Source organism: Oryctolagus cuniculus, chromosome 1 (assembly GCF_964237555.1).
Source record: "Oryctolagus cuniculus chromosome 1, mOryCun1.1, whole genome shotgun sequence".
In the NCBI taxonomy this organism is placed as follows: domain Eukaryota; kingdom Metazoa; phylum Chordata; class Mammalia; order Lagomorpha; family Leporidae; genus Oryctolagus; species Oryctolagus cuniculus.
The window spans coordinates 160625839-160642372 of NC_091432.1; the positions used below are offsets into that span (position 1 = coordinate 160625839).

Below are 16534 nucleotides of genomic sequence, written 5' to 3' on the forward strand. Positions count from 1 at the left end.
TATTAGTTTTGGCCTTGTCATACACCACATTTGTTATGCAGAAACATTTCTTCTATAACTAATTTGTTGAGAGTTTTTATCAAGAAATAATGTTGAATTTTGTCAAATGCTTTTTCTCCATCAATTGAGATGATCAAAGGTTTTTGTCCTTCATTCCATTAATATATGTGTATCACATATATAAATGTGTATCACATATATAACTGTGTATCACATTTATTGATTTGCATTTTTATAAGATTTATTTATTTACTTTAAAGTCAGAGTTACACAGAGAAAGAAGGAGAGAGAGAGAGAGTAAGAGAGAGAGAGAGAGAGGAAGAGAGAGAGAAGTCTTCCATTCAATGGTTCACTCCCCAAATGGCTGCAATGGCTGGAGCTGCACCGATCTGAAGCCAGGAACCAGGAGCTTCCTCTGGGTCTCCCATTTGGCAGGGACCCAAGGACTTGGGCCATCTTTTACTAGCTTTCCAAGCCATAGCATAGAGCTGGATGGGAAGTGGAGCAGCCAGGACTTGAACCAGCGCCCATATGGGATGCCATCACTGCAGGTGGCAGCTTTACCCACTATGCCCAGCGCTGGCCCATGATTTGTATTTTTGAACCAAACCTGTACGCCAGCATAATTCCCATCTAATTTTGGTGTTCGATCTTTTTAATGTATTTTTTATTTATTTTTTTATTTTACAGATAGAGTTACACAGTGTGAGAGAGAGAGACAGAGAGAAAGGTCTTCCTTCTGTTGGTTCACTCCCCAAATGGCCACTATGACCGGAGCTATGCTGATCCGAAGCCAGGAGCCAGGTGCTTCCTCCTAGTCTCCCACATGGGTGCAGGGGCCCAAGTACTTTGGCCATCCTCCACTGCCTTCCTGGGCCACAGCAGAGAGCTGGACTGGAAGAGGAGCAACTGGGACTAGAACTTGGCACCCATATGGGATGCCAGCACCGCAGGCAGAGGATTAGCCAAGTAAGCCACGGCGCCGGCCCCTTAATGTATTGTTGAATACAGTTTGCCAGTATTTTGTTGAGAATTCTTTTATCTATATCCACTAGTGATATTGGCCTATAGTTTTCTTGTGGTGTCTTTGTTTGGCTTTGGAATCAGGATTATACCGGTCTCTTAAAATGAGTTTAGAAGTATTTGCTTGTCTTCAAGTCTTTTGGAAAGCTTCGAGAAGAATCAGTATTAGTTCTTTAAACGTTTGGTAGAAATCTGCTGTGGAACCATCTGATCCTGGGCTTTTCTTTGGTAGGAGACTCTTACAAATCCAATCTCATTACTCATTATTGGTCTGTTCAGATTTCCAATTCCTTCATGATTCAGTCTTGGTCGGGTACGTGGTTTTTGATTTTTTTTTTTTTTTTTTTTTTTGACAGGCAGAGTGGACAGTGAGAGAGAGAGACAGAGAGAAAGGTCTTACTTTGCCATTGGTTCACCCTCCAATGGCTGCCACGGCTGGCGCGCTGCGGCCAGCGCACCGCGCTGATCCGATGGCAGGAGCCAGGTACTTATCCTGGTCTCCCATGAGGTGCAGGGCCCAAGGCCTTGGGCCATCCTCCACTGCACTCCCTGGCCACAGCAGAGAGCTGGCCTGGAAGAGGGGCAACCGGGACAGAATCTGGCACCCCGACCGGGACTAAAACCCGGTGTGCCGGCGCCACAAGGCGGAGGATTAGCCTAGTGAGCCGCGGCGCTGGCCGGGTACGTGGTTTTTGGAACTAGTTCTCTATTTGCTGTTTCTTCTAGGTTCTCCAATTTGTTGTTCACAATAGTCTCATGATCTTTAGTACTTCTGTGTTATCTGTTGTAATGTCTCCTCTTTCATTTCTGATTTCATTAATGTATATCACCTCTTTTTTCTTAGTTTAGCTACAAGTTTAACCTATTCATAAAAATGAATGCTGATATACTTTTTATTTGTTTATTTGTCATTTTAAAATCCAAAATGACTCTGATGCTGTTACAAGTAACCATTCTACTCATCTATGTTGTCTTGCTAGTTCTAAAATAGCCTTGGCACTGACACATTAGTTATACAAGAAAAAATATGCTTAATAAAATTGTTTATGATTTTCTTTATTCCTCTTTGTATCAGAGTGTTTTTCCTTCCATGACACGGCATCACATGTGCCCTGCACTTAACCTTTCTAAGTTCATGGGATCAAATGCATGTTGAATCAGGAATGGTCTTTCCTTACCTGTTCAATGGTTCTCACTTTAATATAAGTCAAACCAAAGTAAGGTAACAAAGATGATTGTGGCAGGTCCTTTGGCAGTATAGTGAGGATCCTTGGACAAGGGGTTTTACCAATTGAAGACACAATGACAAAAGTACTTCTGATGATTTTAACTTGCTTAGAATTCATAGTAACTAAATAAAATCCAAATAAAATACCAAAATAAAAATTCTATTACCCATAACAACTTACACTAAGACAATCAGAAAAACCCCAATGGCGTGAACTATTGCTGTCTTGTCGATCTAGATACTCTATGGCCCCACCAGGCCTCCTCAGATACCACTGGAGTAGGAAATTGATTTTCTCACTATTGAAACCTAAGTTGTATATTTCCAGATTCCACTAAGAGATTGTTCCTTTAGCTTCAAGGGAAGCCATCCTCCAATTCACTTCAGCACAGGTGCCCCTCACAGTGTCCTGACCTTTCCATCATGGGACTCATCACACCCTTCGCCACCAAAGCTGAATATCTTCACTTCCACTATGAAGAGTTGAGTTCCTTTTGTACAAAGACTTTGATGTGAATTATGTTTCTTACCCCAGAGCTTAGCATTAATGCCTGGCAAAATAACAGGGTCTCAATAAATGCCTGTTGGCTGAGTAGCAGTCCTTTCGTCCTTTCTTCCTTTTCTTCTTTTCCTTTCTTGCTTCATTTCCCCCTACCTTTTCAATTCCACAGATGTGTACTGAGCACCCACATGTGCCAGGCTGTATTCTAGGAACTGGGGTTACAGCAGAGAACAAAACAGATCAAAGTCCCAACTTTTTTTTTTTTTTAAACTTTTATTTAATGCATATAATTTTCCAAAGTACGACTTATGGATTACAATGGCTTCCCCCCCATACCGTCCCTCCCACCCACAACCCTCCCCTTTCCCACTCCCTCTCCCCTTCCATTCACATCAAGATTCATTTTCGATTATCTTAATATACAGAAGATCAGCTTAGTATACATTAAGTATGGATTTCAACAGTTTGCTCCCACACAGAAACATAAAGTGAAAAATAATAGATGATTTTTTTAAATGATGATGAAATCAGAGCAGACCTATTGTCATGTTTAATCCCAGTGAGAGTCAAGTTGGGAATTGATAATTTCTTTTTTTTTTTTTTTTTTTTTACAGAGGATCAGTTTAGTATGCATTAAGTAAGGATTTCAACAGTTTGCACCCCCATAGAAACACAAAGTGAAATATATTGTTTGAGTACTCGTTATAGCATTAAATCTCGATGTACAGCACATTAAGGATAGAGATCCTACATGAGGAGTAAGTGCACAGTGACTCCTGTTGTTGACTTTACCAATTGACACTCCTGTCTATGGCATCAGTAATCTCCCTATGCTCTAGTCATGAGTTTCCAAGGCTATGGAAGCCCTCTGAGTTCTCCGACTCTTATCTTGTTTAGACAAGGTCATAGTCAAAGTGGAGGTTCTCTCCTCCCTTCAGAGAAAGGTACCTCCTTCTTTGATGACCTGTTCTTTCCACTGGGATCTCACTCGCAGAGATCTTTTGCCAGAGTGTCTTGGCTTTCCATGCCTGAAATACTCTCATGAGCTTTTCAGCCAGCTCCGAATGCCTTTAGGGCTGATTCTGAGGCCAGAGTGCTATTTAGGACATCTGCCATTCTATGAGTCTGCTGAGTATCTCACTTCCCATGTTGGATCACTCTCCCCTTTATTTACTCCATCAGTTAGCGTTAGCAGGTACTAGACTTGTTTATGTGCTCCCTTTGACTCTTAGTCCTTTCATTATGATCAATTGTGAACTGAAATTGATCACTTGGAATAGTGAGATGGCATTGGCACATGCCACCTTGATGGGATTGAATTGGAATCCCCTGGTATGCTTCCAACTCCACCACTTGGGGCAAGTCAGCCTGAGCATGTCCCAAATTATACATCTCTTCCCTCTCCCATTCCCACTACCATGTTCAACAGGGATCACATTTCAGTTAATTTTCAACACTTAAGAATAACTGTGCATCAATTACAGATCTAAACCAGTCATATTAAGTAGAACAGATAAAAAAAACTACTAAGAGGGATAATGTATTAAGTTGTTCATTAACAGTCAGGGCTATGCTGATCAAGCCACCATTTCCCATAGTGTCCACCTCACTCCAACAGGTTTCCCTCTTGGTGTTCAGTCAGTCGTCACCGATCAGGGAGAACATATGGTATTTGTCCCTTTGGGACTGGCTTATTTCACTCAGCATGATGTGTTCCAGATTCCTCCATTTTGTTGCAAATGACTGGATTTCGTTGTTTCTTACTGCGGTATAGTATTCTAAAGAGTACATATCCCATAATTTCTTTATCCAGTCTATCGTTGATGGGCATTTAGGTTGGTTCCAGGTCTTAGCTATTGTGAATTGAGCTGCAACCTGCCTAAATTGAACCAGGAAGACATCGAAAACCTAAACAGACCCATAACTGAGACAGAAATTGAAACAGTAATAAAGGCCCTCCCAACAAAGAAAAGCCCAGGACCAGATGGATTCACTGCTGAATTCTACCAGACGTTTAAAGAAGAACTAACTCCAATTCTTCTCAAACTATTCAGAACAATCGAAGAAGAGGCAGTCCTCCCAAATTCTTTCTATGAAGCCAGCATCACCTTAATTCCTAAGCCAGAGAAAGATGCAGCACTGAAAGAGAATTACAGACCAATATCCCTGATGAACATAGATGCAAAAATCCTCAATAAAATTCTCGCCAATAGAATGCAACAACACATCAGAAAGATCATCCACCCAGACCAAGTGGGATTTATCCCTGGTATGCAGGGATGGTCCAATGTTTGCAAATCAATCAATGTGATACACCACATTAACAAACTGCAGAAGAAAAACCATATGATTATCTCAATAGATGCCGAGAAAGCATTTGATAAAATACAACACCCGTTCTTGATGAAAACTCTAAGCAAACTGGGTTTGGAAGGAACATTCCTCAATACAATCAAAGCAATCTATGAAAAACCCACAGCCAACATCCTATTGAATGGGGAAAAGTTGGAAGCATTTCCACTGAGATCTGGAACCAGACAGGGATGCCCACTCTCACCACTGCTATTCAATATAGTTCTGGAGGTTCTAGCCAGAGCTATTAGGCAAGAAAAAGAAATTAAAGGGATACAAATTGGGAAGGAAGAACTCAAACTATCCCTCTTTGCAGATGACATGATTCTTTATTTAGGGGACCCAAAGAACTCTACTAAGAGACTATTGGAACTCATAGAAGAGTTTGGCAAAGTAGCAGGGTATAAAATCAATGCACAAAAATCAACAGCCTTTGTATACACAGACAATGCCATGGCTGAGGAAGAACTTCTAAGATCAATCCCATTCACAATAGCTACAAAAACAATCAAATACCTTGGAATAAACTTAACCAAAGACGTTAAAGATCTCTACGATGAAAATTACAAATCCTTAAAGAAAGAAATAGAAGAGGATACCAAGAAATGGAAAAATCTTTCATGCTCATGGATTGGAAGAATCAATATCATCAAAATGTCCATTCTCCCAAAAGCAATTTACAGATTCAATGCAATACCAATCAAGATACCGAAGACCTTCTTCTCAGATCTGGAAAAAATGGTGCTGAAATTTATATGGAGGCACAAGAGACCTCGAATAGTTAAAGCAATCTTGTACAACAAAAACAAAGCCGGAGGCATCACAATACCAGATTTCAGGACATACTACAGGGCAGTTGTAATCAAAACAGCATGGTACTGGTACAGAAACAGATGGATAGACCAATGGAACAGAATTGAAACACCAGAAATCAATCCAAACATCTACAGCCAACTTATATTTGATCAAGGATCTAAAACTAATTCCTGGAGCAAGGACAGTCTATTCAATAAATGGTGCTGGGAAAATTGGATTTCCACGTGCAGAATCATGAAGCAAGACCCCTACCTTACACCTTACACAAAAATCCACTCAACATGGATTAAAGACCTAAATCTACGACCTGACACCATCAAGTTACTAGAGAACATTGGAGAAACCCTTCAAGATATTGGCACAGGCAAAGAATTTCTGGGAAAGACCCGGGAGGCACAGGCAGTCAAAGCCAAAATCAACTATTGGGATTGCATCAAATTGAGAAGTTTCTGTACTGCAAAAGAAACAGTCAGGAGAGTGAAAAGACAACCGACAGAATGGGAAAAAATATTTGCAAACTATGCAACAGATAAAGGGTTAATAACCAGAATCTACAAAGAGATCAAGAAACTCCACAAAAACAAAACCAACAACCCACTTAAGAGATGGGCCAAGGACCTCAATAGACATTTTTCAAAAGAGGAAATCCAAATGGCCAACAGGCACATGAAAAAATGTTCAAGGTCACTAGCAATCAGGGAAATGCAAATCAAAACCACAATGAGGTTTCACCTCACCCCGGTTAGAATGGCTCACATGTAGAAATCTACCAACAACAGATGCTGGCGAGGATGTGGGGAAAAAGGGACACTAACCCACTGTTGGTGGGAATGCAAACTGGTCAAGCCACTATGGAAGTCAGTCTGGAGATTCCTCAGAAACCTGAAGATAACCCTACCATTCGACCCAGCCATCCCACTCCTTGGAATTTACCCAAAGGAATTTAAATTGGCAAAGTCCCAACTTTCATGGAGCTTATCTTCTAGCAGAGGAAGATAAATAAGTAAGTGTAAAATAAGTCCTGTGATTTAAGTATCAAGAAGAAAACTCAAGTAAGGAAAGGAGAAACACAAGGTTGATAGGAATGGGCTGCTTTTTCACATACAAATGTGTAACTGGTTCCCTGACCAAAAAGGTCTGTAAATAGGTACAACCAGAAAACAAATGTATTCTCCCTCCATCACTGCCCATTCAGAGTCATTGGCAATGGCTAGTTCTTTGTATTCCTTAATGAACTGTAAGACATATCCCAGAACTTTTCTCTTCACTCCCAAATAATATACAAATTCTCTAGCTATTTCTCCCTAGAGAAGTTTTACTAAGCAAAATGCCCAGTCTCAGACAAGTCAAAACTTCAAGTCTCATTGAAAGATTCTCATTCCTCTGCCTCAGGCCTGCATTGGCCTGGCCTACTACAGTGGAAACAGGAAATTCAGTTGCCTTCCCCTCAGTGGTCCCATTTGAATGTCTTCCCTTCTCCCCATATCCCTTTGTCTCCCTGGAAGCTAATGTCAAGTGTGTAGGGATAAGATGAAGGAGAGAGAGGCAAATGTAAGAAAAGCAGGATGTGATCTTCGATTTCTTCTGAGTATGTGTATCTTTGACCCTTTCTATATTGGTGGATATTCAATGCTGGTTTTCTTGGGATGTTCTGGTAGACTTCAGAATCCCTTCTGGGACTATTCAGTGGCAGGTCCCATGATACAGAATGCCTCAGGTTGGACTTAAATGTCCTGGGAATCCAATTACCATACCCTTATCCTTATATAAGGTGCTCTTGGACAGTCCCTGAAATGAGTCCTCTCATCTTTCCCCTCTACACAGTCCACATCTGAACCACAAGAGCCACAGGGAGGTCTAAGTCTCATACATTCTTTCCCCACCTCTGGGGGACACGTGGCTGGAATCCTCTTTCTGCTCTGCTTCTTCAGACAGAACAACAGAGCCCTGTGACTGTGACTGCACCAGGCATCCAAGTGGTTCTGCAGAAGGGATTTGAAGCAAATCCTTCCCCAGGCTCTCAGACTCCTCCTTCAGCTTCTTGTATTTCAGTCCCCTTACATCATTCATGTGAATGGGGGGTTGGATGACACCACCTTTCTCTCTTTTTTAAAGATTATTTATTTATTTGAAAGTCAGAGTTACACAGAGAGAGAAGGAGAGGCAGAGAGAGAGAGGTCTTCCATCCCCTGGTTCATTCCCCAGTTGGCCACAAAGGCCAGAGCTGTGCCAATCTGAAGCCAGGAGCCACGAGCTTCCTCTGGGTCTCCTATGCACGTGCAGAAGCCCAAGCACTTAGGCCATCTTCTTCTGCTTTCCAGGGCCATAGCACAGAGCTGGATTGGAAGTGGAGCAGCTGGGACTCAAACAGGCACCCATATGGGATGCTGGCACTACCAGTGGCAGCTTTACCCGCTACGCCACGGCACCGACCCCAACACCATCTTTCTTAAGGGTCTCACATAACCAACTCAATACTACTCTGGCATGGGAGATCATTGTTTTCTCTTGGGCTCTAGGTGGCTTAGCCAATCACAAATAAATGATGTTAACATGAGCTCCAGAATCAGCAGTTAAGGGCAAGGAGATCTTCAATCAGCTAAACAGAAATACTGTTGGAGATAAGAAGTAACCACTCAGCAACAATCTTGCGAAAACAAAAATGCTAAGAAGGCATGCAGTAGGGAAACAGATGGCAGTAGGGCTGGCCAGCATGTGTGTGGACCTAGTTCAAGAAACAGGACAGAAGTTATAGCTAAGATGTAAGACACCAAAGCCCCAACACATATGCAGTGAGATAGATACAATACTCAAGGCAGAGCAAAAATAAATAAGCAGGCTTATTTTCTGCAAGGAGGAAGCAGTAGGGGTCCATGGGAGGAAAAAGGCCATCTGACTAATTGCAAAGGAGTTTGGCACTCCAAGAGTCAGTCTGGCAGCATATTTAAGATCTTAGACTTTAGAGGAAAAAAATGGACTTTTTGTTTTTTTAAATATTTATTTATTTTGAAAGGCAGAGGCAGAGAGAGAGAGACAGAGAGAGAGAAAGGTCTACCATCCACTGGTTCACTCCCCAGATGGCCGCATCAGTTGGAGCTGAGAGATCCAAAGCCAGGAGCCAGGAGCTTCTTCTGGGTCTCCACACAGGTGCAGGGTTCCAAGCACTTGGGCCATCTTCTACTGCCCTCCCAGGCCACAGCAGAGAGCTGGACCAAAAGTGGAGCAGCTGGGACTTGAACTGGGGCCCATATGGGATGCCAGCACTGCAGGTAGTGACTCTACCCTCTACGCCATAGCGCCAGCCCCCATGAACTTTAATTCTGAAGACACTTTCCAGCTGTTTGACATTTGACCCTGATTGAGTTGTATTTGGCCTCAGCTCCCTCACCTGTAGCAGGCTGGTCACACATGAAACCTGCCTGAAAAGCTGTCCAGAGGATGACATGAGGCACCTGTCATGCAGCTGTGCCACTGAATTAATCCTATGGCATCAATAGGATGCAATCCTGAAGCAACTTTATTTTAATCAAGCCTTCCAGCCACACAGTTCATTCTTTCCTTTTGCCTGAAGAACTTCTTAAGTCAATCTCCTAGTGTTCCTGGATTGCTCAGATCTCAAGAAGGATCTCATTCCAGTTCTAAAAGCTTCCAGCCTTGGGAAATAATAAAAACCTCTACCTGCAGTAAATGTAAGCTTCTGCCCTGCCCAGCTTGGCGTCCCTTCAGGCTGGGAAGGTTGCAGTGGGTAGAATCTTTCTCGGTTGTGATTTCTCTCCCCGTCTCTCTCTTCTAGTCACAGACCCCTCCCAATCTGGCTGATGGGGAGACAGCAGGTGAGAAGGCATGGTGTTAAGGGAGTCTTAGCTATCTAATTTGCACTAGGGGCTTGGACAACATTCAAAACTGACTCCCCTCCTAGGGCCCGTTTGTCATCGTTGTCCAGGATTCTCCTGCTGAGGACCTCCAATTGCAGCGTCAAAGCATCTCCCCCCACCCCCAGCTGGCATAACTCCTCTTTCCGAAACTTGGGGATCGTGGTGTCTTGTGCTGGGTCTCTTCATATTCTCCCACTCACTCTTACCACCTGCAGCTTTTTTCTCTTTCATTTTAGGTTTATTTAATGTATTTGAAAGGCAGAGAGACAGAGACAGAGAGAGATTTTCTATCTGCTGGTTCACTCTTCAATTGCCCACAACAGCCAGGGCTGGGTCACTTCAAAATCAGGAAACAGACTGAATCCAGTCATCTCACATGGGTGGCAGGGACCCAACCACTTGAGCCATTACCTGATGCCTCCCTGGGTATACGTTAATAGAAAGCTGGGTCAGAAGTAAAACTGGGACTTGAACATAGACACTCCAAGATGGGATGCTGGAATTTGCACTAATTCCAGCAGTATCCTAACTGCTGCATGAAATGCCCACCCCAAGGCAACCTTGTTCAAGAGGGTTCTAGAGCCCTCTCCAGTGGGCCCCATGAGTAAACTCACATACTCACAAACCCTTGGCCACTGCCATTCCTGCTCCAAGAGCAACTCTCTCTCTCTCTCTCTCTCTCTATATATATATATATATATATATATTTGTGTGTGTGTGTGTGTATCATATATCCATATATGCTCTGCTATATCAGGCATAAGTGCTCACTCACCCTTAGGTTCTCAGGCATGTGCCATATACCTGGATCCAATGTCCTCTAAGTTCCAGAATGCACACAGTAATCTCTCTGACTGACTCCCTTGAACCTCTTAACTGGGGAGGGAGGACCATATAAGCCATAAGTGAATAAATGCTTTTCAACTCTTCAATCCCTAGTCTTCAAAGACATGGCTACTTTGAATGATGAAACCTACCTTAGAGTCTCTCTGAGGGTTTTGCCTGGGTTCTCTAGCATCTCATTTTAGAATGTGCAGTTCCTGCATACTATCAAGTGTGTTCGGGGGCTAGCATTGTGGCATACCAGTAAAGCTGCTGCCTACGATGCCAGCACCCCATACGGGTGCTGGTTCAGGTCCCTGCTGCTCCTCTTCTGATCCAGCTCCCTACCAATGGCATGGGAAAAGCAGCAGGGGATACCCAATGCTTGGGCCCCTGCCACCCACATGGGAGACCCAGAAGAAGTTCCTGGCTCCTGGCTCCTGGCTTTGGCCTGGCCCAACCCTAGCCATTGCAGCCATCTGGGGAGTGAACCACTGTATAGAAGATCTCTTTCTCTGTCTCTCCCTCTCTCTGTGTGTAACTCTGACTTCGTTCTGGCCTTTCAGCCTCTATCAAGACTCTGTGACAAAAATGGGAAGGGATGTCTTGTCCTCCAGCTGCATCGAACATGAGCCCAGCTCATGACGCCATGCAGGCTCTGAGAGTGTATTCCTCTCCTTATCTTTACAGGTGAGACCTTGGTGGAGCCAAGACCTGGAAGTCTAGGTATAGAACTGGAATAACATATTTCTTGCCAAATTGAAAGCTTTGTTATTGTAAAGAAGAAACAAGATAGATGAGCCACTGTTTTACACACAGAGAATCAACAGGGAAAAAAATGTTACTATTAAGTTAAGAGAATAGCAGTTTCAAGAAAAATGTGGCTCCTCGGCCTGTTTTCCTTCCTATCTAATACACTCCAAACGTAGTAGAGGAAGGCCTGGGTTTCAATGCCCAAGCATAAAAAGCCATGGAAAAGGGCAGCACCACTGGTTACTTACACATCCTCTATGAAACCTGAGGCCTGATGGCTACAATGCATGGAACATGGAAGCAGCAAAATCTGAAGATTCCACCCCTCAGATTTCACTGCATCTCACTGCCTGCCCCAACCCAGAGACCAAAAATTTCTTAACTTAATAATCAAAAACAAATATATTTTTTAAGAGCCAAAGACGCTCAATTCATGCCAGGCAACGCCTGTCTTATCCAGCTTTCTCTGATCCTGACCACAGTCCCATGCTTAAGAAAGTAAGGTTATGCTGGGTCTGGTGGGGAGCACAACAGGGTGGCTATTGGCTGAGTTGGGCTTCAGACTCAAGAGCTCCATCCACATGCTGGCTAATGACCACTGCTGCAGAGGGCAAAAGGGTGGGGAAAACAAGAGATTGCCTGGCTTTCGGGCTGCAGAGCAACAGGGAAATCCGAGCAGTTGAAGATATTGAGGGAGCGTTGTCAATAGGGGGCGCAGCATGGTGGGGAAGAGAATGTCTTGCTTTAGAGTTGTCTTGGTTCCTCTTTCCATACCCAGGCAGCTGTAACTTTACATTACCCCCCACTCAGCCCCATTTTTCATGCTGTCCTTGTTACTCTCTGTCTACTGCAACAGTAAGAGGAAGAGAAGGCATAGACCTGCTATTCTAAGCTAATCAATCTCCATCGTCCTGGAGAACAGAGGATCTTCTAGAATAATGTCCAGTGTAGAATTACAGATCCTTCTTGGGCCTGGCCTGCTTCAAAAGCTGGTTTGAAACTAGCCCAATCTTTGGGAGCAGAATGTGATTTTTTAAAAACCCTGTCTTCTTATCATGTTCCCATCTGTTCTGTCAAATAGCCAGCTTTCCCAGCCACAAGGTCATCCTCAAAGACTGGACTGAGTTTGCAGCTAGCCCCAAAGCTCCTCACAGTGTGGGACACAATTTGGGGTCATTAAAGAGGTGAGTTCCTGCCTCATGCTGCCTGGGGCTAGTTACCCACACCACTCATAGCAGTTCAAACTGGGATTATCTATGCAATGAATATTCTTTTTGTTACTAAGTCATGCAAACGCTATGAGAATATTAAGTAATGCTTTAAATACTCCCAACTCCAGTACCTTAAGACAACAAAAGGCTTAAAATCAAAGATCTGGGTTCAGACTCTCACTCTGCCACTCTTTACCCATGTGCTTTTACCTGACTTGCTTCGACCTCTAGGAGTCTTTGTCCCCTCCTCTATAAAACAGATGTTATAACACTTACTCCACAGGTTATCATGGGGATTCAAGGAGTTACTGGAGACAGTACAACAGCACCACAACAACGGTAAGCATTCTTTGAGCACTTGCTATGTGCCTGGCACGGTGTTCAGCATTTCACTTGCTTTACTTCATGTAATTCCCACAATAACCTTAAGAAGCCAGTACCTTCTATAGTTAAAATGATTGGGCTGCATTACCTGCCTGGGTAACTAATGTGACTAATGAGAGGCGGTGCTGAAAAATGCTCATTCTTTCACTGGTTCATGCTTCATTATGACAAAGAATCCAGACCTAAACAAAGAAATTACCAGCAAGGACTCACCGGGGGCTCATCAGTTCCAAGTCGCCAATATGTTGAATTACACAGCTTTTTCACTTCCGCGGAACTCTCTATATCATAATCTTTGGGAAAAGCTTCTCTGTCCCGGTGCCTTAAGACAAAATGAAAAGTTCATTAAGGGATAAAGCTTATTTATCATGTGTTGCATTTAAATTTTTTAAAATTACCCAGCAAAATGCATTACATTTGTGGCATTGCTTTAATTACAATTTTATTGAATTTGTGGCCCATATTTTCTAGCTCTTTTCAAGTAATGGTGAGGCTACTTCCTAAAAGCAACTAAGCACATGTGATAAAACTAATAATATTGCAAAAATGCTACTTACCCAGCAGAGTAATTATTCAATGACTCCAATGAACTGAATCTTATTTAATAATGTGGATTAGTTACCAAGAGTAAATTCTAAAAAAGAACATGGTAATATCTTAGAAAGGCAACTTGCCACTTCAGAAATTCTTTCTACCATGAATTTTAATTACAATTTTTTTCAAAATGAGACAGCAAAGTATTGGTTCATATTGATTTATAACCTGTGCTTCCTGCTTCTAAAGTCAGTCTAAAGGAAGCTGACAATTAAACATAAGCCGGGGGAGGGGGGGTGAACAGTTTGTAAAAATGTAAATGGAAGGGGAAAATTATTCCAAACATCTTGACTAAAAGGGTGGTGAAGAATAATAAAAGGGGGATTCAGGGACAGGGAAGGCGAATGGAAATGACATGGCTGGAAACAGAAGTAGCTGTTTTCACAGAGCCTTCTTGGCTGAGATACAGGAAGATGAGCCCAAGCAGCCCCAAGATGGGGCCTGGCTATTACGGGATACAGAGCTGGGATCCTACACGGGGTACTCAACTAGCCACAAATTCATGCATCCACTTATTCATTCAGCAAATGTGGTTAAGTACTCACAGGCTGTGGTTTGCTTATGCTTTCTCTCTCTGAAACCCATCATCCTAATGTGACTGCCATTTTGGTGGAGTTGGAAGCTGTAGCCTCTGAGAGGTAATGAGGCCATCATGAAGGATTCAAGCCTCTCTCTTGGGACTGACCTCCACAGGGTGGTGAGTCCTCACTCTCACGGGACTAGATGAGCTACAGAGAAGAAGGTGTGGCTACTTCTCCTGTTTTCCCTCTTCTGCCCTTGTCACCCAGTTTTTAGCCATGCAATAACACAGCAGAGGGCTCCAACCAGATGTACCAACCCAGTCTTGAACTTTCAGCCTCCAGAATTAAGAACTACACAAACTTCTTTCCTTTATAAATCACTTAGTCTCAGGGCTGGCACCATGGCGCACTAGGTTAATCCTCTGCCTGCGGTGCTGGCATCCCATATGGGCGCCGGGTTCTAGTCCCAGTTGCTCCTCTTCCAGTCTCTGCTGTGGCCTGGGAAGGCAGTGGAGGATGGCCCAAGTCCTTGGGCCCTGCACCTGCATGGGAGACCAGGAGGAAGCACCTGGCTCCTGGCTTCTGATCGGCGTATCTCCAGTCATAGTGGCCATTTGGGGAGTGAACCAATGGAAGGAAGACCTTTCTCTCTGTCTCTCTCTCTCTCACTGTCTAACTCTGTCGAATAAATAATAATAATAATAATAATAAAATCACTTAGTCTCAGACACTCTGTTACAGCAACAAAAAATAGACTAGGGAACTAACCATATGCCATGCATTTTGCTGGTGCAGGGGATATAATGAGGGTGGGGCAGTCTCTGCCTTTACAGTCTGGCCAGAGAAAAGGGACAGTAATTTAAGGAAAATGTACAGTGCGGTGGGGCACCCAAGTCAAGAGGCCCTTAAGGACCAGATAACCTACCTGACCCTGCTGTGTCGGAGCTCAGCCCCGGTGCTGCATTCCCACAGTACTCATTGGTGTCCCCCTTGAATTAGTAAAAACATCATCACTGACCAGCCCTTGTCTAGACACAGCCGTCTTTTGCAGATATTAATTTGTCAAGACATGGTCAGCAGTCAGTCCAAGGCCAAAGACGCTTGAACACAGGTATTCCTTGTGGCTGACTGGGGGAAGAGCTATTTCTCTGAGATCAGAAGGGCAGACACAGGCTCACATTCTTGCTGGAAGGGGACATGAACAGCTTCCTGCCAGCAAGGGCCAGGATTTCCCCCTGAGAAGCAGGCTTGCTTCTGCTTGAGGACCTTGCTCTGTCCAGCCCAGAGCTGATACCACGGCTCTTTCTTTATGAGAAGACCTTATCTAGGACATCCTTAACTCAAGTAGATGAACTTGCTTCTTCATGCTTCTGCGAGAGAAACTGTATGGCAATTGTTAGTGTCCGCAGACAGCCATTGGTTCAGAATAATTTCCAGCAGACCAGACCAGAACTTGCGTTAAGAGTGGTATAATCAAACTGAACTAGGACATAGGCCAGTTTTTCAAAAAGCAGGAGACCCTGGTCTACCTGAGTCAGGGAGATGAGGAAGTCTCCTCTCATCTGAACGCTTGGTAACATTAGATTGACCAAGTCACTTTCTGTTCTCTGCTGCTGCTTTCTTCAGCCTGCTCTGTCTATGAAGCCAATTTCTCTGCTCAGCTCAATGGGACACCCATTCCACTTCATAAAATGAAATGCTGCCCAATTTTAGTATCACAAATAACAGCCAATTAGATCTTTTAAATTAATTTTTGTTACACTAAAATTTTTTGTTAAACTAAATTTTTTTTTTGACAGGCAGAGTGGACAGTGAGAGAGATAGACAGAGAGAAAGGTCTTCCTTTGCCGTTGGTTCACCCTCCAATGGCCGCCGCGGCCAGCGTGCTGCGGCCGGTGCACTGCGCTGATCCGATGGCAGGAGCCAGGTACTTATCCTGGTCTCCTGGTCTCCCATGGGGTGCAGGGCCCAAGTACTTGGGCATCCTCCACTGCACTCCCTGGCCACAGCAGAGAGCTGGCCTGGAAGAGGGGCAACTGGGACAGAATCCAGCACCCCAACCGGGACTAGAACCTGGTGTGCCGGCGCCACAAGGCAGAGGATTAGCCTAGTGAGCCGCGGCACCGGCCACTAAATTTTTTTAAACTAGTTTTTTTAAATTATTAAACTAAACTGTCTTTTAAGACTATGAATAGAATTAGAAATGGGGAGAGGGCTGATGGGATAGAAATTAAGTTGCAAATTGTATAAAAAGGAATTTGGAATCAAGATCCTGTTGTCAGACATACCACTTGGAATGATTCAAAGAGGGTTAAACTCAATAAAAATCCAGTAGGATCAAGCATAAGCAGGTCCACATTCAGGACAGATCAATATCCAGTTAGTATATGGCTCCTGGCCAACAACCCTACAGCCACCCAAGCCCTCCAGACCCTGTTCTGTCTGTTTCCCCC

General features: G+C 43.7%; 1 protein-coding gene across 11 annotated transcripts in view; it reads right to left on the reverse strand.

Annotated features, from left to right (window-relative positions):
* CFAP95 (cilia and flagella associated protein 95) overlaps positions 1 to 16534 on the reverse strand; it is a 210576-nt gene that overhangs the window by 166054 nt on the left and 27988 nt on the right. For all 11 annotated transcript variants that reach the window (XM_051846478.2, XM_070050984.1, XM_002708236.5 and 8 more), the window contains exon 2: positions 13180 to 13288. In XM_051846478.2, the coding sequence (XP_051702438.1) occupies positions 13180 to 13288 (109 nt within the window). The remainder of the gene's footprint in view (positions 1 to 13179; positions 13289 to 16534) is intronic.